The sequence below is a fragment of the Canis lupus genome, chromosome 26 (genome assembly GCF_003254725.2).
Source record: "Canis lupus dingo isolate Sandy chromosome 26, ASM325472v2, whole genome shotgun sequence".
Taxonomy (NCBI): domain Eukaryota; kingdom Metazoa; phylum Chordata; class Mammalia; order Carnivora; family Canidae; genus Canis; species Canis lupus.
This window is the reverse complement of record NC_064268.1, coordinates 14,058,337-14,081,106: the sequence shown is the minus strand read 5'-3', so window position 1 is coordinate 14,081,106 and position 22,770 is coordinate 14,058,337. Positions and strand designations below refer to the sequence as shown.

The window sequence follows — 22,770 nt, the reverse complement described above, 5'->3', positions numbered from 1 at the left end:
GCCTGTTCTCTTTGTGTGTGTACCTTAAATACCTAGAACTACAGAGCCTCAGCTCTGCTACTTACCTGCTGGTGCCAAATATATTTTTGCCCTATGTTGACTCAGCATAGGGAAGCAAAACTTTAAATGTTCACCCTCCAAGCTGTGCTGTTAGTGTGGAAACTGACCATATATAAACACCCCTGTTTGACAAGGAAGAAATGAATCATAGACGGTCTTCCAGTCTGCCTGCTGGACTTTAAGGACTGATTGTCTTTGAAAACTGTTGAACTCTGATACAGTCCTACTTGGGCTTCTCGGTTTTCTAATGACCCCTGTGGCCAGTGGCAAGTACTTGGAGAGGACCAGAGCATCTACGATCAGAAACACTCCTTTTAGCAAGTTGTGGGGGCAGCAGGTGTGTGAGTCCAGTGGCGTGTTACAGCGCGGCAGCAGCTGCACATTTCCATCATGCCCTGGATTTTCCATGGGAATATGTTAATAATCCATTTTGTTTATTTAGAGCAGCCTGCCGAGAGAATTTTCATTCTGAGCACTCATAGGCACATCACCATAAAATCATCTGCTCATGTTATTAGAGTGGTAAATAGTCTGACTCCACATTGCATAGATTTAAATTGGCTCATTTATTCCCCACTTCAGAGGTCTAAAATAGTTCTAAGAAGGGATGCATTAGGGGGAAAATCCTGAGACTCCTATCTTAAGATGTAATATGTAGCCCAGGTAGCAGATGTCCTCCCGGAACATCCCGTGCTCTGGTAGAACTAGATTCTCTACTGAAGTGACCACCTACTTCCCAAAACCCTCTTGCCAGAGCTCAATTGTTGCTTTTATTTTTTCACTTTATTTTTGATATTGAGGTGTACAAACTTAATTCCTGCTGCTTTTTTCTTTAATCAAGATCATTTGTAGAATGCAGAGACCCTCTCAAAGCATGGCTTTTTATAAGTCAATTCTGTACTTTAATTACACATCAGCCTCAGAAGGTGTAAGGTTAACCTCTCCTCTGGGGGAAAGTTTATAGGAGCTCTCACTCCCTTACCTTTGATTACAGACTCCTTTTAGTGCTCACCTGCCTGCTGGGGAAGTACTTCAGTATCCCCTTTGGATGATCCAGGAGTGCTAGCCTGCTGAGCAGATGTCACTAAAGTTCTAAATTGCTTACACACAGAATATTTTTCTCAGGACAACCATTCATTTGTTTCTGGGATCGAGCACTTGGTGACCCCCTCATTGGGGAATCAGGAATGCAACGTGGCTGGGTCCCAGTGCTTCAGGGGCTCCCTTCCGAAAGCATGTCCTTGAGCTGGGGGAGCAACACCCAAGGCAGAGCAGCAAAACTGGGACCCCTGAGGAGGAAGAGTCCAGGGGACACTGAAACAGTTGGAAAAGGCTCCTCTCCGGAACAGGGTGTGTGGTGGACCCTGAAGGGTGGGGACCATTTCAGAGGATAGAAAAGTAGGTTATTCCCACCTGCACATGGCCCAGAAGTGGGCCCACGGACCTGCCTGACAAGAGTTGATGATGTACATACACATCTGTGTGTAAAGGTGAATGTGTGTGTGTGTGTGTGTGTGTGTAGAATATTTTTTAGATCAGTTTCTGGATGGCTTGGAGATAGTTTGGCCTTCTTAGGTAAAAGGGAAACATTCCCAAACTGGCAGGACGGGAAAGTCGCCTTATTTTCAATTGCAGTAAGTCAGGAACAGCTGAGGTGGCGGGCAGTCGGAGAGCCTGCCGAAGCCACCTGCACACATGTTGATGATGGCTCAAGAGTTGTGTCCAGGCAGAGTGGTGCCCAAGCCCCCTCACGCCTCACCCCTGTGGGCCAGCAGGCTGTTGGAGGCTGTAAGCACCAAGGCACCTTCTGCTTCCTGCAGCCAGACTTCCCTCCTTATTTTGACCCATGGCCCTACCTTTCCTTTTCCTCCTCTACATCTCACTGGAGAAAATGTCCTACCAATTTTCCAAGGCAGCCCCTTGTGCTCTGGATCCCATTCTGTTTTCCTTTGTCTACAGTTCCCTGTTTCTGCTCTCTGATATCAGCATTCTGCTGACTTGAATATCTCTCATCTTTGGGGAAGAGCACAGAAGGCACTCTCATGACGGCCCCACTGGCATTCCCCTGCGGCCACCTCCTTATCTGTCTCCCCTGCAGGGCTCAAGCCCTGGGACTGGCTGTGCAAGCGTGGGTGCCTGCGTGCAACCTTGCTGTGTGATGGCCTCCTGCCTCGCCTCCCACACATGCTCCAGAACATGGGGATCGTTCCTCCCCTCCACATACACACTGCTTTTGCCAAGGGAGCCAATGACCCCTTTTTACTGAAACCATTCTTGTTGCCAGATCCATAGATATTTGGCTTTCCTTATCTCTCTTGATCACTGAGGCTATTCCCGCTCAGAACGCTCTGTTCTTTTGACTCTGGTCTGTGGTTCTCAGGCTCTTGCTAGTTCCTTGTCCTGTGTATCTTCTCTAGAGGCTCCACACTGCGGGGTAGTTTCTCAGACTTCTGTTTTCTCTGCACCTTTCCCCGAGATGATGCCACCTGGCCTGTTTGCTTCAGTTACTATCTGTACGCTACAGCTACCTGGACCCTGAGCTCCAGATCACTGTACCCAAATGTCTACTGCACATCTGCACGTGGCTCTGTCTCTGAGACTATTGCTGAAGCCATCCGCCTGCTCTTCCCTCCACCCTTAGACCCTTTGAACCCATTTTAAATATTGTAGCCAGAATAAGCTTCATAAAATGCTTAGAGCCTTCACCCCAGTGCCTTGCAGATCAGGCTCATTCTCTTCAGTATGGTTTACTAGTTTCTCAGGGGTCTGACCCTGCCAGCCTGAGCTTCCTCAGCTCTCATAGTTGCTTTGGTGCTCCGCTGCCTGGCCACATCCTTCACTCAGGCCCTGTCCTCTTGCTTTGGGCCTCGGTGCGTGCTGCAGTGCTGCCTAAAACCTTTCCTTAGCTCTCAGCCCCATTTGCCATCTACCTTTTGCCGAGCTTCAGTTTTGCCTCTGAAAGCCCTTGGCCCCTCTGGGGCTGTCTACTTCCCCCGCCCCATCAGCTGAGTGCTGGTCCTTTCGCAGACCTTTCTCTAAGGATACTGTGACTGCTTATTTATTGTGTTTTCACCATGGACTAGGCTCTCTAAGAACAAGGACCACATTTTGCTTTGTGCTTCCCTTGCTCTTAACACCGTTCCTGAGACACAGTAGGTGCTCAAAACAAAAGAGTTTGAATGGTTAAGAAGTGACAGAACTTCATTAGATAACAAGAGAGAGGCTGTCCAGATTTTCCAATGAGGGAGACCGTTTGGCCACATTAAGAGTGGGTGTTTGGAGAGCAGACTTGTTTCAGGGGCAGGAGAAAGTGTTCAGTTTGGGGTATGTTGGACTTGATACGACCTGGGGCCATGGAAGGCAGCTGTCTGAGGACATTCGGCACATTAGCATCAGATGACTGAAGCCCCAAAAGCAGCAAAGCTCACAAACAAGTGGATATCTGGAACGTGGAGCCAAACACATCGTAGAGAGCCACAGGGAAACCTGTAGTTAGGAGGACAGAGCAGGGCCAGCAAACTGCCACCTGGCTTTGTGAATGTTTTGTCAAAGGCACATCTCAAATAAGGCTTGTTTGTTTAACTCTTTGTCTCTGGCTGCTTTCTAGCCACAGCAGGCAGAAGAGTAGTTGGGTGGGACACTATATGGTCCACAAAGCCTAAAGTATTTACTCTCTGGCTCTTCACAGTAATGGTTGCCACTCATGAGTAGATAGACCCCCTACTCCGTTCCAAGATCTCCACTCTGAAAACCGTGGGCTCCTGGAATTGTTGGCCTGGATGTTTGGTTGGAGACATCATGGCACCCCACTGTCAGTGCTGTCCTTCAGGAGCACACCAGGCCCCTATCACTGTGTCTGCTGTTCTGCTCTCTTCCTTCACCCTATCATCCACACATCAGAGGAAGGAAGCCATAGTTATCCCTGAACCTTGTCTCCTGATACTCCCAAGTGAGTGGGAAAAGCGAGTTGGAGACTTCTCTGTGCTTAGAAGACTCCCAGGTTACATCTGTTCACTTACCTGCTGGGGAGGGGCTGCTGGGAAGAGAGGGAGCTGTGGCTGCAGAGTGGAGGGCAAGTGCCATCCAAAATAACTACAGTCAAGCCTCACACAATCTGGGCCTTAGGGGTGCTGGCCCCCAGTGCAGTCAAAAATCCATATAGAACTTAATGAGTCCCCCAGAACTTAACTAGCAGCCTGCTGTTGACCAGAGGCCTTACTGGTAGCAAGTAATTGATTAATATATTGTATGTGAAAACGTACTATATTCTTAGAACAAAATAAGCTAGAGGAAAGAAAACATTACTGAGAAAATCACAAAGAAGAGAAAACAGATTTATAGTCCTGTACTAGAAAAAATCCTCATGTAAGTGGACCCATGCCGTTCAAACCCGTGTTGTTCAAGGATCAGCTGTAGCTGGAACTGCATATGGGAACACAAAGCCATATGCAAGCATAGAAAATAGAAGCTCATCGTTCAAATCCGTGCTTTTAGCTACAAAGAATAAATACTGTTTGTGTCCCCCAAACGAAAGCATCCTACTAGGGTTTCCATTACTAAGGTAGAAACTGGCTCTCGGTTGCTATTGGTTGAAGCTGGGTTTGAGGTGCTTAGGGTTATACCAGTCCATCCATATTCCTAACAGTGAAGGAAAATGCTCCTGCTCTTGGTTCAGTAAGATGGTGCCTGAGACCTCAGATTTAGAATCATACCCGGGTCTACATCCTCCCTCCACTCGCAGCCCCCAGGCCTTTAATCCCACAGTGCATGATTCCTCTTCTGGAGGTCCGCACTGATGGTCCTGCCGACCTGCAGCTTGGGAGGATTAAATGAAGTAGGAGACATGATGGGCTGGGCATAGTAATCAGCAGAGAAGCAGTGTTCAGTAAATAGTGAGATCCTGCAAGTCTTGGTCTGGAGGACAAGATTAGGTTTCAGAGTAACATCCTACATTGCAAAAAAGCAGTTTTCACAACACTTTCACTGGTTCAAAATATATCAGGAAATAGGGCAGTTATTTATTAATCATTACTTGGTAAGTGAACAAACTAAAGGTAAAGCAGCCAGTGTTACGGATCTGGGACTAGAATCCAGGTTCTATCTGTTCACATGCTCTGTCTTAGGACTCAGTAAAGAGGGAGAGATCCTATTCTCACAGGAGAAACATATCATAGACCCTCTGTTAAATGCTGTAGTAGAATGGGCGCTGAATGATTGTGTGTGTGTAAAACTTTATTGGAATTTGCATTTTTTCCTTAGAGGCACCATGTACGGGTAGAGAAAACTTACCTTGGAGTCAGACAGTTCTGTTGCTAGCCTCTCAGTCATTTCAATTCCACAGAGAGATGGTTTCTCCTTGCCCACTTGAATACACAGTCCCACTGGGAGTTAACAATCATTGAAACGATCATTGCGCTTCCAGAACCTGAGACACGTCTTCATCAGCATAGCTAATTTGCATCACTCAGGGGGCTTCTCTGTCACCCCTTCTGCCTTGTGCAGCAGAAGCAGCTCTGTCAGATGTCTCCTTGATCGGGACTGAAGCAGCTTAGCAGTTCTTTTACCTTCCAGTTGATGAGTGGCCAATGAAAATCATCTTTCTGGGTACGAAAAATGGATTCCCCACACTGAGCAAGAGTATTGGAACCCTTTAAAGTTCCCTAATCCAGTGGTCGCTTCGGCAGCACACATAATAAGATTGGAACGATACAGAGAAGATTAGCATGGCCCCTGCGCAAGGATGACACGCAAATTCGTGAAGTGTTAAAATAAATGAATGAATGAATGAATGAATGAATGAATGAATGAAAAGTTCCCTAATCCAGATGTACCCATGGAGGGCAGGCCCTGGCCACTTCATCCCATGCTTAGTCCCACACACTGTTTCTAAGTAATTCCTACGCTCCTACCAGTTGACTTTTGGAGGCCTGGGGCCATTGCCCACCATTAGCAGTGAGACCACCAACTCAGTGGATCCCTGGGCCACTAGCATGGCCCCACCTTGCCGTCCTTTGCCAGGTTATGTAGGCCTAAATCTCATGCTGTGAACAAGAAAAGGCCTAAATGAAAATATTATCTCCTAGTCTTTCTGTCTTGTCTTGAAGGTGCTTGACATCCTCCAGCACATTCAAACCCTAGACCCCGGGCAGCATGGGGCGGTGGGCTATCTGGTGCAGCACACCTTAGAGCACATTGAGCGCAAGAAGGAGGAGGTGGGCGTGGAGGTGAAGCTGCGCTCCCATGAGAAGCACAGAGACGTCTGCTACTCCATTGGGCTCATTATGAAGCATAAGAGGTGAGTGCCTGTGGAATCCATCCCCGCACCACTGCAGGGGATGCGTGGTGTGCCCGCAAGCACGCTTCTCAGGAGCCATGGCATCTGAGTGTCTGCCGCAGAAGCGACTGAAGGCTGAACCAGTCTGAACCAATTCTACGCTGTTTCCTAAGAAAGGGACTCACTTTCCTAACTGCGAATCTTCTAATGTAAGATCTGTAAGCAGCAGATTTTATCTCTCATTTTCTTGTTGCCCTGAGGCTTCTTTTCATTTCCATCCCCTTGAATCTGGGTTGTGGATAGGGTTTGCTGGGTTATAGGCACGTGTGTGTGGTCAATTGCTAGGCAAAATTAAACCATAACCACAGTGACCCTGTGATTTCTGTCCCACTCCGCAGGCTAGGAGCCGAGGGTTGCAGGGTTTCTGTTCTCACCCACCTGTGTTCTTGCCACACCTTTGAAAGTGCTCTTAAACAGCAAATGGCAAATAGTATTTCATTGTGATTTTTGTTTGCATTCTCCCAATTAGTCTGCAGATCGACTAGTAAACCTACAAAAAAGAAGTTCATTCAGGTTTTCTCTTCTGAAGTACCTCTTCAAACATTCTTATTTTCTACCCGAACTATTTGTCTGTCTTGTTGGTTTGTGGTCTCCTTGTCCTGCTACTAGTATCTCTATGCATATACGTTGCAAATAATCTTGTCCCAGTTTGGGGTTAGTGTGTTTCATTTTTTTATTGCATTCTTTTTTTTTTCCTCCAACCTCATTATGGACATTTCAAATACACGTCAGTGGAGATGAGTATAGTGAACCAGGCGATGCTCCCATACCCAGCTCCAGCAGTTGTGAGGGTCAGCCTTCACATTTTCACCCCCTATCCCTACCCAAGCCCCTTGCAGTATGTGTACCTGAAAGGTAAGGGCTTGCTATATTTTTTAAAAGTGTTTACTATCTTCTTGTAGTATCTAAGGAAAAACAATTTCTTCACCTCACCATATCAGTATAGTCAGAATTCCTGTTGCCCTGTTTTTTTTTTTTTGTTTTAACAATCTGCTTGAATCTGACTCCTTTGAGTTTACTCTTTGCCTTTATGGACTGTTTTTCGTCCCTGGTTTGAGGAATCTTAAACCTGTCCTATTTCATGAAGTTATCTTAGGAATTCTATGTTTTATATATAGGCCTTTGTCCTACTAAGATACTGTGCATTGCTCTCAGGCCTGGGTCCCAATACCCTTTTCCGTTTGGATAACTACTTGACCCATGATGGTTGGTTGAAGTCTGTTCTTTTCCAACTGAAATGGTATCTTAATAATAAGAGGACCTTATAAAGGGAGCTAAGAGTGTCCTGAAAAATGCTTAATAGGGATAAAAGCAGGTAAATTTGTAAGGACATAACCTTAAGAGAACCAAGCCATTACTTACATATCCCAGAGTCTCTGTGACAGGGTCCCAGGGAACTGATTTGCCACTGCTCTTATATTGATTAGGTATGGCTATAACTGTGTGATCTATGGTTGGGACCCCACCTGCATGATGGGACACGAATGGATCCGAAACATGAACGTCCACAGCCTGCCTCATGGCCATCATCAGCCTTTCTATAATGTTCTGGTGGAGGACGGTTCTTGTAGATATGCAGCCCAAGGTAAGGAGCTAGTTCTGTGTGTATTCATAATGACACGCCGGCACATCTTAGCACACATTTTGAGTGTTCTGATACTGTGGGTACAGTCACTGATTTTATTTAGAGATGGCAGTTGTGTGGCTAACCTTATCAGGGCCGATTCTCAGCTAAATGTGGGTAGGTGTGCCCCTGTGTGGCCATGCAGTGGGTTAAATAGTCCCCGCCTTCAGACTCTTCCCTCCATCACCCCCACACCCAGGACCCTGTTCCAGTGTTGTTGCCAGCCTCTGTTCTGATTGGTCATTGACTTTGCCAGTCAAGTTCCCGAAAGTCATGCTTCCCAAGCCCTACCATTGGCTCCCTCCAGGCAGTGAGGGCCAGCCTGTGCCCTGCCCATATGGCCTGTCTGAACTGGAGGACACTGTTGTGGGGACTACCCTAGCTGCCTCCGGCATCCATAGCCAGCTGTGAGCCCCAGAGATGTCCTAGAGTGGCCACAAGGGGAACCACAATCCACAGCACTGGCTCTGAGAGCCTTGATGGTCAGCAGGTGCATGGTGGTGTTTGGGGCCACTGCCAGCCCTGATAGGCGCTAGTCCAGGGCACTCCTGAAGTAGGACGGTTGGAGCCTGCAGAGGCCGATTAGAGACAGATGCCTCCAGTATGGGTCTCCCTTTTCTTTGTTCCTCCTTTTAATGGGATGAATTTATTGCATGGCTGCCTGTCAAGGCATTCACAGCTTTCATTTTGTTAGTCAAAATGAACATGAGTGAGGGACACCTGGCTGGTTCATTTGGAAGAGCATGTGACTTTTTTTTTTTTTTTTTTTTTAAGATTTTGTTTGTTTATTCATGACAGACAAAACACAGAGAGAGAGAGAGGCAGAGACACAGGCAGGGGGAGAAGCAGGCTCCATGCAGGGAACCTGACATGGGACTCCATCCTGGGTCTGCAGGATCAGACCCTGGGCTGAAGGGGCGCTAAACTGCTGAGCCACCCGGGCTGCCAGAGTATGTGACTCTTAATCTCGCATGGCGAGTTCGAGCCCCACGTTGGGCACGGAGATTACTAAAAAATAAACAAACTTTAAAAAAAAAAAAACCATGAATGTTAATCTAGTGCTGCTCTGTGACAGGCAGTGTCCTAATGTATTTTAACCGCATTCGAGAAATATACCTATCCTCATCATCATACTTATGTTCTATGTGAGGGACTTGAAGCACGTAGGCTCATTCACATTTTAACTTAACAGACTAACTTTGAAGCTGGGGCACCTTGGCCGAGAGACATGTCCTTAACTCATTGCCATACCTTTCTGTGTCTGACCTAAAACGGTAGGTTTGATCTAACTCAGTATTGTGGTAGTGAAGGCAATAACAGAAATACCAGATGTGTAAAAATCTCATAAGTTTCAAGAAGACTAGAAAGTTTCCTATTCATGTTAATTTATCAGAAGCTGAGAGGGGATTGTATACAAAATCAAAAGAAAGTCTGTTCATTGAGATTATAGGTTACTTAACCTCTGTCAGTATAATGGGACAGTTGTAGGAGAATGGTCTTTGTGTGCCTGTGTCAGAGGAAAGGGCTGACAAGGATTTTATCTAACTTTGGAAAAAATTGTATAGGGGTGCCTGATTGGCTCAGTTTGTTGATCTTTTGACTCGGTTTTGGCTCAGGTCATGATCCTCAGGGTCATGGGATCGGGCGCCATGTCAGGCTGTGCACTCTGTGGAGTCTGCTTGGGATTGTCTCTCATTCTCCTTCTGCCCCTCCCGCTCGCTTGTGCGCTCTCAAATTTAAAAAAACAAACAAACCCAAACCATCATACTAATAACAATGTCTAAAAACTGACAAATGATTTAAAAATTATTGAATGACTCAGTAGACTCTTTGCACCCCCATGGATCAGTTGGTAAGCATTTCTACTCCTGTGTCACACAGCATATCCCAGGAACAAAGGGGACTGTCCCTTTCTCAGCACTGCATGCCATTGTCCACGGCTCCACCATGTGTATGCATTCATTGCCCTTTGGGTGGGGTCAGTATTAAGATGTCCAGTTTGAATCTCCGGAAACATTTAGATTAACTTGAAAATGGACTTTTGAAAGTAGATAAAACTGGGTATTTGGTTTCACATGTTCTGATTTTGGTGTCCGTGTTGAAGATTCAGGAATTCATTCCTAACAGATCTGACTAAACATGCCATGTAAAGTTAAAAGTTACCATACGGTAATGACTTTGTTAAAAAAAATTACACTTAATACCTGGTTGCAGTTTTACATTCTAAACCTGAGATAAGCTAAGTGATTGTGGGTAATATTAGCAAGTTATACCTTTTTTAGTTTTAAATTCTAGGACTTTTAGAAAATCTCTGAGCAGCCAGGATTCCCGTATGAGAGCTGTCTGTCTTCTACTAGGGGTCCTGTCAGCCCATGGTCATGGTTTCCGAGGCGTCTCCTGCATGCTAGCTGGGTGCCGCTTCAAGAGTCCAGGAAGTACCCTGGCCCTGTGCATTTGAAGATGCTCAGAGGTCTTCAGAGGGTTCAAGGGTTCTTGCAGCACCATCTCTGACTTCTCTGTCCTTCCCTGTCCTCCTCGGTCCAGTTAGCAGATTACACCAACCCCATTTCCTGAATATCTGTCTCATGTTTCCATCCGCTGCTGGCCATTCCTGGTGTCCCTCCCTCCAGCGCACAGGCATTCCTTTCCTGCAGGTACCTGCTTTCTCACCAGCATCTTTCAGACTCCCCTATAGAGCCTGGAGGTGACCTGGACCCTCCCTCACAGCCTCATCTCTGTTCCCACCACCATCCTACTCCAGCCGATTGAACTTTGTTCCTGGAGACCATCCCTCTCGTAGGTCTTCACACAGGTGGTTGTCCGTTACAAACAGGCTCTTCTTCCTGCTGCCACTCCCCTACAGGGCTCAGATCAGGTCATCTGTCCTTGCTTAGTGCTTCCTGACACACCGTCCCTTCTGAGCCCTCACACCTTTTGGGGAGTTGGCAGTGTTTCCCATTGAGCACTCTGGCTCTCAGTCCAATAAGCTCTGTGAGTACAGAGCTACAGCCCAGTCTGCCTGTCCGGGGATGAGTCCCAGTAGATGCTCACATCTCTCAGAGAAGCTTACAAATAGAAGTGCAAAATAATGAGATGAGTATAGTGTGTCATTAATAACATGCTAACTTTTTTTTTTTAAACAACTTTGGATTAAGAGCATTTTTCAGATATGCTTAAAATATGGTCAAAACATTGAATACCCCATACACCCTAAATTCAATAGTTTGCATTTACCATATATGTTTCATCTGTAGACAGAGATTTCTAGTTTTTGCTGGACTGTTTGAGACTATTGCAGACATCATGACTTAAATGCTGAATCACTCATCTTCTAAGAATAAGACATTCTCTGCATCTTTGTAGTTACATCACCACACATAACAAATGACTGATCTCCTGTCTAAGACACTTGGTCAGTGATCCATCCCATTTCCCACTTGTCACCCAGTAACTTTGATAGGTTTTGGTTTGTTTTCACATCATGATCCATCCAGGATTCACACACTGACTTCACACACATGATTCCATATTTGGTTGCTACCTCTCTAAAGGCATAGTTCTCTCTTAGTAAGACCGGTTAGTTTCTTATTCCTCACCTTGTTTTCTTCCTTTTTCATGTAACTTTCGCTTTTCAGAGTGTCCAAGCCAAAGGTCTTGTAAGTTGCCTAACATTCTGGATCTGTTTCACTGGTTCCTTGTCTGTATTGTCTGTAGACTGGAAGCTGAGTTGGAGGCTTGATCAGATCAGGTTAATATTTTGGGCTAGAGTGCTTGTCGGATGTGTGTGTGTCACACACATCTCCTCCAGAGCCCCTAGTGTTCAATGTCCCACTGCTGGTAGGTGGAGTTTGGTCACTTGGCTAAGATCCTTGTGAGGGACAGTTTTCCCTTTGCAACTAACACTGTGACATCCTGGGAATATCCTGTTACCCAATAACCGTGATCCTTCATTTTATTTTAGCGTCTGTTGAATCTCCTTGCCTAAATTCTTGTACGAGAGTTGCAGAACAGTGATTTTCTGCAGTTGCTCTTCTCCCTGCTTCTGTAAACAAGAGCTTTCCTGCCACCCTCCCCCTCTCCTTCCCCACTTAGCCCTCTCCTTCTGTCTCTCTCTCTCCTCCCCCCTTCTCCTCCCATAAATTCCTGGATTTTTATTTAGTCAATGTGTTAAAATCATTTGAGACAATTTATATTCTGGTTAACCCATGTTTGGCCAGTGGGAAACCTTGAGAGGCTAAATTTCAATTTAAAAAACACTGGGGCATCTGGCTGGTTTAGTTGGTAATGCATTTCTTGACCTCCAGATTGTGAGTTCGAGCCCCATGTTGGGTATAGAGATTACTTAAAAATAAAATGTTAAAAAACAGACGTATTTAAGTATGTTTTTGAACATTTTTTGGGTTAATTTATTTGCATCAGATTGCTTTGTTTTTAAACTTTTTCTTGATCTAAATTTTTAGCTTTTGGCTCATGTAATCCTATTAACTTGAGTAGATTCCTCTGATGAATGCTTCCCTAATTATAAGCTCTCCACAGAGAGTTGAAGAGTGAATTATAAGCCACAAGCATGCATGACATCCTCAAATAGTATTAGTCTGCATAATTAAATGAATTTTTCTCTCAATAGGTTAGATTATACCTAAATCCAAACAAGGTGGTAGACAGCATCTTGCATGTGTATAACTCCTGTTCCCACTAGGGGGCATGCTTTGGCACGTTCTGTACACCAGGGAGGGGCAGCACCTCCTGTCTCAGCTTCCCTGTACTTAGATACTGCAGAAAGTGAACATCACAGATGGTCTGAATTGAAGTTAGCTGCCCATATTGGAAGGCCAGGAATTCACTGCAATGTGAAAATCCAGTTCTTAGGTGTCTCGTATAGAATGAGCAAGCGCCTCAAATGATGCTTGGTACATGGTATGTCTCACCAAGCATCAGCTCCCCTTTGCATCATTTGTCTTACACTTAGGAATGAGTTTCCACCCACGAGCAATCCATGGCAATTTGCACGTGCTGGCAAGTATGTGCGGAGGCCCCATGTGGGAGTGGAGTATACATTTTCAGCCATTTCAGATGGCAATATGACTGATTTTTTTCTTTAAGATTTATCTATTTATTTATTCATTCATTCATTCATTCATGAGAGACCAAGGGGGTGGGGCAGAGATACAGGCAAAGGGAGAAGCAGGCTCCCCACAAGGAGCCCGATGTGGGACTTGATCCTGGACCCTAGGATCTTGCCCTGAACCAAAGGCAGATAGATGCTCAACTGCTAGCCACCCTGGCTGATTGTTTTAAACTGTGAATATCTCAAGTGCTCATTCTCCTGTGTCCCAGCAGTTCCATTCCTGGGTCCCTCCACTGGAGATGCACTCATGCAGGTGTCTGTGCTTTTGTTATAAGACAAAGATGTTATTCATGAAGACTTGCCTGGTAAACTGGGGTCTCCAAATTGGAATGCTAAGCTGCAATTAAACTAGTTGCGACAAATGATTACAGTATGTTTTGTATAGATAAACACACATAAAAAATACCAAATTCTCTTTAGATGTAGTTATTTTAGCTACTTCTATGTATATTCACAGAAGAAGGACTAGAAGGATGCACTCACAGTGAGTGATTTCCTCTTGGGAGGGGGGACTCTAGGTGGTCTTGCCATAGTTCTATAGAACTGTGTTTATATATAGTTAAATATACGGGTAGGTGAATTTTTTTTTTTAAAAAAGGCTCCATGCCCAACGTGGGGTTTGAATTTAAGACCCTGATACTGAGTCACATGCTCTACCAACTGAGCCAGCTAGGTGCTCTTGGGTAGCTGAATATTTAAAATAAAATAAGCAGGGCAGCCCTGGTGGTGCAGCGGTTTAGCACCGCCTGCATCCCAGGGTGTGATCCTGGAGACCCCGGATCGAGTCCCTCGTCGGGCTCTCTGTATGGTGCCTGCTTCTCCCTCTGCCTGTGTCTCTGCCCCTCTCTCTCTCTCTCTCTCTGTCTCTGTCTCTATGAATAAATAAATAAATAAAAATCTTTAATTAAAAAATAAATAAATAAATAAATAAAATAAGCAGCCAACGCTTTTTTTTTTAAAGATTTTATTTATTCGTTCACGAGAGATAGAGAGAGGCAGAGACACAGGCAGAGGGAGAAGCAGGCTCCCTGCGAGAAGCCCGATATAGGACTTGATCCCAGGACCCTAGGATCACGCCCTGAGCTGAAGGCAGATGCTCAACTGCTGAGCCACCCCGGCGTCCCCAGACACATTTCTATGTGTATAAAAATGTCAAGGCGGGATCCCTGGGTGGCTCAGCGGTTTAGCGCCTGCCTTCGGCCCAGGGTGTGATCCTGGAGTCCTGGAATCGAGTCTCCCATTGGACTCCCTACGTGGAGCCTGTTTCTCCTTCTGCCTGTGTCTCTGCCTCTTGCTCATTCTGTGTCTTTCATGAATAAATAAATAAAATCTTAAAAAAAAAAGTCAAGGAAAGTGGGGAAGACTGAAGATTTCTCCAGGACTTCTAAGCAGGCCCTGTTTGGTACTTTGCTCTCTTAAGTTTTATATTGCTGAGATTTTACCTCTTCATATAAATCCTTTTTTAAACTTTTTAGTGGATTTCCCCCTCTTAATACACAGTCACCATCTTCATTATTTTTTCTCCTCAGAAACATTTTTATCAGGGTGCCTGGTTGGTTCAGTTGGTTAAGCATCAGCTCTTGATTTCCACTCAGGTCCTGATCTCGGGATCCTGGGATTGAGCCTCACATCAGGCTCTGCGCTCAGCAGGGAGTCTGCTTGGGATTCTCTCTCTCCCTCTGCCCCTCCCCCCACTCATGCTTGCACACACCCTCCCTCTCAAAAATAAATTGCTTTGAACTTTCTTTCCTGTTCTGTTAGGAGCCTGGGCAGGTAGGGAAATGTGGGACCACAGGCATTCCCTTGGACTGCGCTGTCCCCTCCTGTGACTTCCCGAACATTCTGTCTGTGTTTTCATGCCTCTCGTTGGGCCCACACACACAGTTCTGTGCAGCCACTACCAGCTCACATTATCCTTCCAGATCTGTGATCAAAACCTGACCTTGACCCTTCTTTCCTCTCAGTATTCAGGAGCTGCTGCTTAATACACAGAAAAACAGAGGGGAAGGGAGAAATAATGCTAAAACAGACCTCTGAATTCTTTAGAGTGGTTACTGTCAGCATTTTGGTCTAGACAGCTCTTTCTGGTGGAGAACATCCTGTGCATTTCTTTAGCAGCGACCCTGGCCGCCTCCCACCTGTCGTCAGTGGCAGCCCCCAGCTGTGAAAACCAGCTGTGTCTTCAGATATTTCTGAGTGTTTGCCAGGGGCACAGTAGTGCCCGGTTGAGAACCACTGCTCTTGACACACTAGCAACAGAACAGTTGTTCTGAGTTACCCATTTGAGTTCTTTTTAAATATTTCTATCCTGCCTACTAATATAGGCAGTTGTGGTCCCTTCAGAGCAAAAGGGCTTTTTTTTGCCACTTGGTGGTATCTTCCAGAGTCTAGACCCTCCATCTCATACTTTTGCATTCCCCTGCAAGGGAACCCGAGGCCATCAGCAGCTGCCCTGGGTAGGGCACCAGGCTGTGGCTATACCCCATATGCCTGCCATTAGCAGCATTAGAAATGTGTACACTGGGAAGGAGATAAAGTTCTCTACAGAGATCCCGTACGTAAGAGGAGCTGTCAGTGGCCGCAGACTGCTCAGTCTTCCTTTTGGAGAACCTTGGGTTGCTGTGCCCCAGAGCATCGTCAGCCAGGGGGGCCTCCCCCCTCAGGGCTGCCATGGGCCCTCAGGCCTGTCCCCTCGCCTCTATCCCTGAGTCCCTCTCCTCCTCTGTGCTGTGTCTCCTACTCTGACACCTTCACTTCTGGAACGGGACTGTCTGGGTTTGGATCCTGGTTGCCTCTTGGGCCAGGGCTTTCGGTCCATGTCCCAGCTGTGTCAGCAGCAGATGGAAATGGTGACAGGGGCCCCCTGGAGAATGGTGTACGTGCGCTGGGAGCCAGAGCCTGGCCACTGCCACAGTGGCTGCCACGGTGGCTAGCATGATGTAAGTGTCCAAAAAGAAGACTCCATACTATGGACGGAGCGGCCCCACTATGTGGCCTCTAGGCTCACCGTCCAGCAGTGTGCACTTTGACCACCTCTTCCTTGCAGCATGTGGGAAACAGGCCACTCATTTTCCTAACTGCCTGTCTTTGGAGGAATTCATGTGCTGTGGTGACCACAGTGAGTTGCATGGGTCATTTGGAGTGCTCTTACTTACTCGTTAAGTGAGGTTAAGATGGTCTCATGGTGTTCCTCTTTGCACGTGGTTTGTATGTATCAAACACAGACCTAATACGCCTGAGTGTGTTCACGTAACTGCAGTCTGTTAGCACAAATTTTCTTCAAATCCCTTCCCATCTTGTGGTTAAAAAAAAAAAAAGTTACAGATTGAAGCATGCAGCTCCTTCCCCCTCCTAACACGAGGCCAAGTCAGTGCTTCTGAAAGATGCTCTGTTGATACTGGGGATGCTGGGGATGCACGGCCTCTGGGTGGAGAGGAGAGACATGGGCTGAACGGCCATGTCAGGATGTTTAAGCTGTTGAGGGACCCTTGGTTGCACTGTGTGTGAGGCCATCGGCTAGGCTTGCATGGGGTCTCTCGTGAGTGAAAGGCTATGCAGAATGTGGCTCTGTGTCGGTCAGAACCGAGACTGCCACGGTCCCTAGTCAGAGCGGGAGGGTGCCAGGTCGTGGGGAACATGGCTTGGCTTCTGGATGGAGGGTTCAAAACACTCTCCTTTCATTGGGCCCTCGGGAGAGCCGCTTTTCAAAGTGTTTTGGAGAGACCTGATCTGAAAGGGTTTCAGCCTTGTAAATGCCTTGCCTGGATTGTCATCTGTTTGTTTTAGTCATTCTGTTTTGAATGAGTTTCCTGTTTCTCTGGTGGCAGAGTGGCTAGCATGGTGAGGAGGTAGCGTGGTTTCCTAGGAGACAATACAAGTAGTGATAACCCACATCTGCACAGGTCAGAGGTGCAAGCCGCTCATCAGCTCCTCCCCCGGCCTCTCACGGAGCCCCAAGTGGCTCGCCTGTAGAAGCACACATCCAGTAGTGAAGGGAGCCCCGGCGGGGGGCAGGGAGGAGTGTGGTCTATATTGGGAGCACTCTGTTAGCAGATAAGGAGGATGGCAGGTCGACACTTGGAGCCCCATGGTGTGGAGCTGCAGCAGACAATAGGCAGGCTTGGATGCCTGGGTCCCATGCGCGAGGCTGTTGGTGGGATCAAGTCAGAGGACTACGGTGGGTCTGCAGTTTGCCAGCGCCCCCGAAGGCAGCTGAAGATCTGCTGGGGCTGACCTCTTGGTCAGAGAATAGGAGAACATTCTGTTCAGTGTGGAGCTGGTGGGGCCCCCACTGATGCTGTCCTGTTACTTCTTCCAGATTCCGTAAACACATCTCTCCCTTTCCTCCATGTCAAATACACCACATGAAAGGGGTGAGAGGTAGGAAGCTCTCTGGATTAAAAATACTGCAGAAATGTCCATTTTAACAGCAATGTCCGTGTGCCTCTTTGCCAACAGAAAACTTGGAATATAACGTGGAGCCTCAAGAAATCTCGCACCCTGATGTTGGACGCTATTTCTCAGAGTTTACCGGCACTCACTACATCCCGAATGCGGAGCTAGAAATCCGGTATCCAGAGGACCTGGAGTCTGTGTATGAAACGGTGCAGAATATTTACAGTGCGAAGAAGGAGGACGTAGAGTAACGTCTAGCAGAGGACACTGCGCCTTTGCTGCTGCTGTCCTCCAGGAGAACAGGATTCCGGAAGAAGACGTCTCCACGGATCCCTCTGGATTCACACCACCAGGAAAGCCACTTAACCAGTAGCGCTGGTTGCCTCCTACCAACTTTAAATAACGTGTGCTCTCCTCCAGCCGCAAAGACAATGTTGCTCTCCGCCTACACTAGTGAATTCATTTGACGGCACTGTGTTCAGTGGCATGGCTTGTGTGCTTGTCCTGTGGTGACAGTTCGTGACATTCTGTCTTCATGAGGTCTCACAGTCCACACTCTTAGAGTCATCCTTCCTGCTCACTTCCTGTACGTCTGTCTCCACCTGTCTCAGAACATTTCACTTGCCAGACAGAGGGGGCTTCCATGTTGGCAATAATTTCTTTCTACTTTCTCTGCGGGACGCGTGCGGTCCTGAGTCGGGCTGCTTTGTCATTTTACCCTGAATTTAGTTGCTTATTCAGAGGTGACTCTGTGAGTGATGTGGCTGCATCTGAGAGATGGAGACATTAACAGACTAATGGTAGTCAGAATCATCCGCGTTTATCTGTCCTAATACATGAAACAGATTTCAGGCGTTTTACTTGAGTTGGGAGAATGGCATAGCTTTTCCTTCCGTGTCCCTCTCAGATATATGCTCATCTCTCTACGAATCCTTAGTTTTCTCTTTCATTACATAAAGTCTTCTGAGCAAGTGCATAATAATGGCCTTTATGGACAGATTTTTCCATGTTCATCTATTCCTCCCTTTAAAATAACTACTTTATTTCCTTTAATTTTAAAAGTCATTGCAGTATCATGAATAGATCTTAAGTCAGTGATGGGTTCTCTTTACAGTAGGAAGTACAATCTGTTGTTAAAATGTTTGCTTTTAGAAACTGTACCCTGTGGTCTTCGCAAAGACCCGAGAAGGTTTCTCACCTTTGTAATCAGAAAAATATAATGAAACTTGTAAGTTTTTTTAAAAAGGAAAGAGGAGGTTCTATGCCCCCATCATCCCTTAGAAACACTCTAAGACCATTTTGAGTGTGGCGGGTGGAAAAACAAGTAAAACGTCTTTAACATGAAGAGCGTTCAATCAGCAGGGAAGGCAGTAGGGGTGTCGTCCTGCCTTCCCGAAGCACCGCTGTCCTGAGGATGCCACCAGGTCCTTGCACGGCTCCAGATGCCTGCCACTCCACCTGCCCATTCTTGAGCAAGCTAGTTAATTCATAGTGAACCAGTAGAAACTAACTTCTGGAGTTAGGACCTCCTTACTTTTGGAGTTGAAAAGAACCCAGTTGCTTTGGTGAGTGAGGCCTCAGGGGGTGTGATCCAGCCCAGCTTCACCACCCTTCTGTGCGTTTGCATGCTGTTTTTCCATGCCTAATTTGATGACCGCCTCTCGTTTACCCCTTGGAAGCCCTGGGATTACTGAGGTTTGGGGCAGCCACCCGAGACCACTTAATAGTAACTGCTGGCTGGTAAGCAGTTATTAGAGGTGAGGGTCCGGCCGGCCGGCTCCTGCCAGCCGGAGTTAGCTCTCGCCAGGGTCCACATCCCTAGTCAGTCAGATCCAGAACCTGAGGGTTTCGATCTGCCTGGGAAATGTGACCACTTCCAGCACCCAGCCTGCTGAGGCCAGGGGTCTTAACACTACTCTTCGTTTAAAGGTGAGAACTAGTTAATCTGGAGGTAATACTAACCAGATGCATTACTAAGAAACTGGAGCATGCTGAGTCATAATTGCTGGTTTTCTGGTTTGATTTCCTATTTTCCTTAGAGTAACATCAAAGCCAAGAAGGATGGTTTTACCTTTACTGACCCAATGTAAATATGTATCTAGACCGTTTTTAAATGTGTTTCTTCATGAATGCTTCATTTGGCTCCAGGAAGCCTGTGTCACCTGTGTAAGTTGGTATTTGGGCACTTTATATTTTTCTAAAAACGTGTTTTGGATCTCCTGTACTCTAATAAATCATAAGTTTCTTTTTAAAATTTTTTCCAAAAGTTTTCTCCATTTTAAAAAGCCCTGTTACAACAAAGTAGAACTTTCACAATGTTAAAATATTAAATATTTGGACATAGTCATTTCTCTTCAAATGAATGCCAAGATTTTTTTGTACAATGATTAATAAATGGAACTTAACCCAGAGAAACCACACAAGTGGCCTGCCCAATTTCGTTTCGGAACAGAAAGCCCAGCCTTGACAACAGCAGAGTGTCTCTGGCTTCTCTTCTGATCCAAACATGACAAAATTGGCTCTATTGAATTTTTCTTAACATTGGTAAGTGCACAGGGCACCTTTATTCTGTAGGTTCCTGCCAAAGGTCAGTTCTGTAAGCTGGCTAGGAATGGTTGAAACGCAAACATTGCAGCTTGTCACTGATGTTACACTATGTGTGTAAATTGAGAAGGGCAGGCGCCTTGAGAAATGTCAGGTTCTCGCCACACCCGTTCTTTGTGACGCTGCTGCTGCTGCTGCTGCTGCTGCTGCGTGCCATGTGGAGAGGACCCGACATGGGCCAGTCACCCGCTTCCTGCCCCACAGTGGGTCTCAGCCTTTGAATGTGCTGTTGTGCATTGTGACTTTATGAGAGGAGAACGTATGTGCCGTGTCTTCCCTACTTCTTAGACCCTAGAACTTTCCTCCCCAGCACACACACGCAGCATCCCCGAGGTCCAATGTTTTGCAGACGCACTTTGGGAAACATCAGTTATATCCAAAACTAGTCTTTGTTGGCCTCAGACTGGTTTGGCCAAGCGTCTCGTTTGGAAACTTCCATCTAATTGGATTTTGAAAGGTTGGCTTCATGTGTTCTCCCCTAAACCTCATGATAGATCTCCATTGTAAGTGCATTTACACAGCAAAATTGTTTTATCGTGAAAACCAGCATTAATACTGTTGCTAAATAAGTTTTACATTTTCTAATGTCTACTTAAAGTCTTGTTCTGATTTTAAAATGTCTCAGTCTTTCTTAACAGATTAAATTGAGTCCAACATTCATGCTCTAGGCTTTCTTCTACCATCGGAAGGGGAAATACTTGTTTTCCTTGCTCCGTATTGCAAGTAAATAAAATTGGATGACCAGCAGCTTTTTAATTTAGAAGTATCCTGTGGCCATAATAATCAAGATGTAGCTCTTCATGTTTTTGTTTGTGTTCTGGAGGAAAGGAGAGAATAATTCACCTAGACAAAATGCAGAATTTGGCTCTGTGACAGTCTATGTCTGGAGACGTCAGCAGTTGTATTGCATGTGTTCTTTTGTATTGCAAGCTTCCTTTGAGCCAGCACTGGCCTAAACTAGACTCTTCGCAGCAACCCTCTAAGGTAGGGCCAGGTAGTAAATATTTTTTGCGTGCCACATAAGGTCATATGTTCTCTGTTTTCAAAAATATAGAAGACCTTCTCAGCTTGAGGGCTGTGAAGAAATAGGCCACGGGCTGAGTCTGGCCTGTGGGCCGCAGTTTGCTGACCCCTGCCGAGGTGCAGGCCGGCCAGCATCCCACTATACAGCTGGGGAGTCCGGAGGGTACTGCTTGTAGGTGGGACGGCTGGTGGGACGCCCAGGTATCTGACCTCTGAGCTCCAGCTCTTGACAACCACACTACCGCCAACTTTAGCAACTACCTCGCACTGGTTTTATCCTTTGCCTTGCAGCCACTTTAACTTCTAAACATTGCAGTTCTGAAAACTTAGAATCTTGAGAGGAAAGGACATTCCTTTGGTGAATAAAATTCTGTGCAATTATAGAATAAATGTATTATGGCCATTTAGTGATGATTGTATTAGGGTAATGCTAGTTCTATAATAAATAGACCCAAAAATACACTGTGGCTCTTGAACACAAAATAACTTTCTTGCTCACCTAACACTGGGCAGGGGAATGGGTTGGCGGGGGGTGCTCTGCTGTCTGTCTGCTGGAAGCTAGCTGTGCAGCTTTCGGGAGCATCCTGGGACCATATCCATCCACTCCGAAGGGGAGTGGGCGTGGAGGGATATATCTGGGAGGGTTCAGTGCACAGAGTCTGGGGGTTGGCCCCTGGCACTGCCACTCACGTTCTGCCAAGGAGACTGGGAATGAAGACATGGGAACATGTGGCCAGTCCACTCTGGGTGTTCTCTCCACACAGCCAGACGTGCCGTCTTCGCAGGTAGACAGCCTCTGTGACGTCAGACTCTGTGATGGCAAACGTTGCCGGTGTCAGTGGCTCAGTTCAGAAACATTTCTGCAGCCACAGCACGGCCATAGGCCCTGGGAGCTACTCCTCACAGGTCACACTGCCGTCTACAGTCCACAGTCCCTGCAGCGGATGGCCAGGGGAGGGAAGGAGAGGAGGCCTCAGGGCAAGCCACATCTGTCACTTCTGCTTCAGTAACCAGACAAGTCATAGACCCACAACCTGACTCCAAAGGAGGCTCCTCCTCATCTGTGCACCTCACCCCGAACCTCTCCTACGCACTTCCTGTGTCCTGCCTGGAGTCAGTGCAGCATGGCTCCTTGGGGACCAGCCCCATGACCTAGAACTTTGACCCCCTCTCCCTGGCCCCTGGCACCCAATCCGTAGGGACTCAGAGGCCAGACAGCTGCAGTAGAAACTCCCACTGGGAAAAAGAAGCAGGCGCACAGAAGCTGCTGTGCTCCCAGTGAGGGGATACTGCTGGGCAGGCACCACGAAGACGCCCCCGCTCCACCCCCGTCCTGGCAGATGGGGAGAGTGGTTGCTGAGCCCTCCTGCCCTCTGAGCCCAGTTCTCCCTGGCCACCCCGCTAGTAGGGGTTGGGGTGCATCGTCCCTGGGAGCTGTGCAACTCAGTGTACTTCCTGCCTGGTACAAGTTTAGGGGCCAGCCCCAGACTTTTACTTATTTTTACAAGCTTGTGATTCCTCACAACGATCCCCTCAAACACTTAGGCCTCTCAGCTATCTGTGCCTGTGATCGCACCCAAAGTTCTTTTCCAGCACTTTACA

At 46.8% G+C, this 22,770-nt stretch overlaps 1 protein-coding gene and 1 non-coding gene across 4 annotated transcripts in view; both read left to right on the top strand.

Annotated features, from left to right (window-relative positions):
- The window catches only part of FBXO21 (F-box protein 21), a 46,751-nt gene extending 25,123 nt beyond the window's left edge, over positions 1 to 21,628 (top strand). For 2 of the 3 annotated variants that reach the window (XM_025474102.3, XM_025474105.3), the window contains exons 10-12: positions 6,144 to 6,355; positions 7,822 to 7,979; positions 17,605 to 21,628. In XM_025474102.3, coding sequence (XP_025329887.1) covers positions 6,144 to 6,355; positions 7,822 to 7,979; positions 17,605 to 17,792 — 558 coding nt within the window. In that variant the 3' untranslated portion in view covers positions 17,793 to 21,628. The remainder of the gene's footprint in view (positions 1 to 6,143; positions 6,356 to 7,821; positions 7,980 to 17,604) is intronic. The other variant, XM_025474103.3, reaches the window with a different exon arrangement.
- LOC112677048 (U6 spliceosomal RNA) lies at positions 5,729 to 5,835 on the top strand. The gene has a single exon (XR_003146817.1). It is a non-coding gene; the product is annotated as a U6 spliceosomal RNA (small nuclear RNA).
- Positions 21,629 to 22,770: the final 1,142 nt, after the last annotated feature.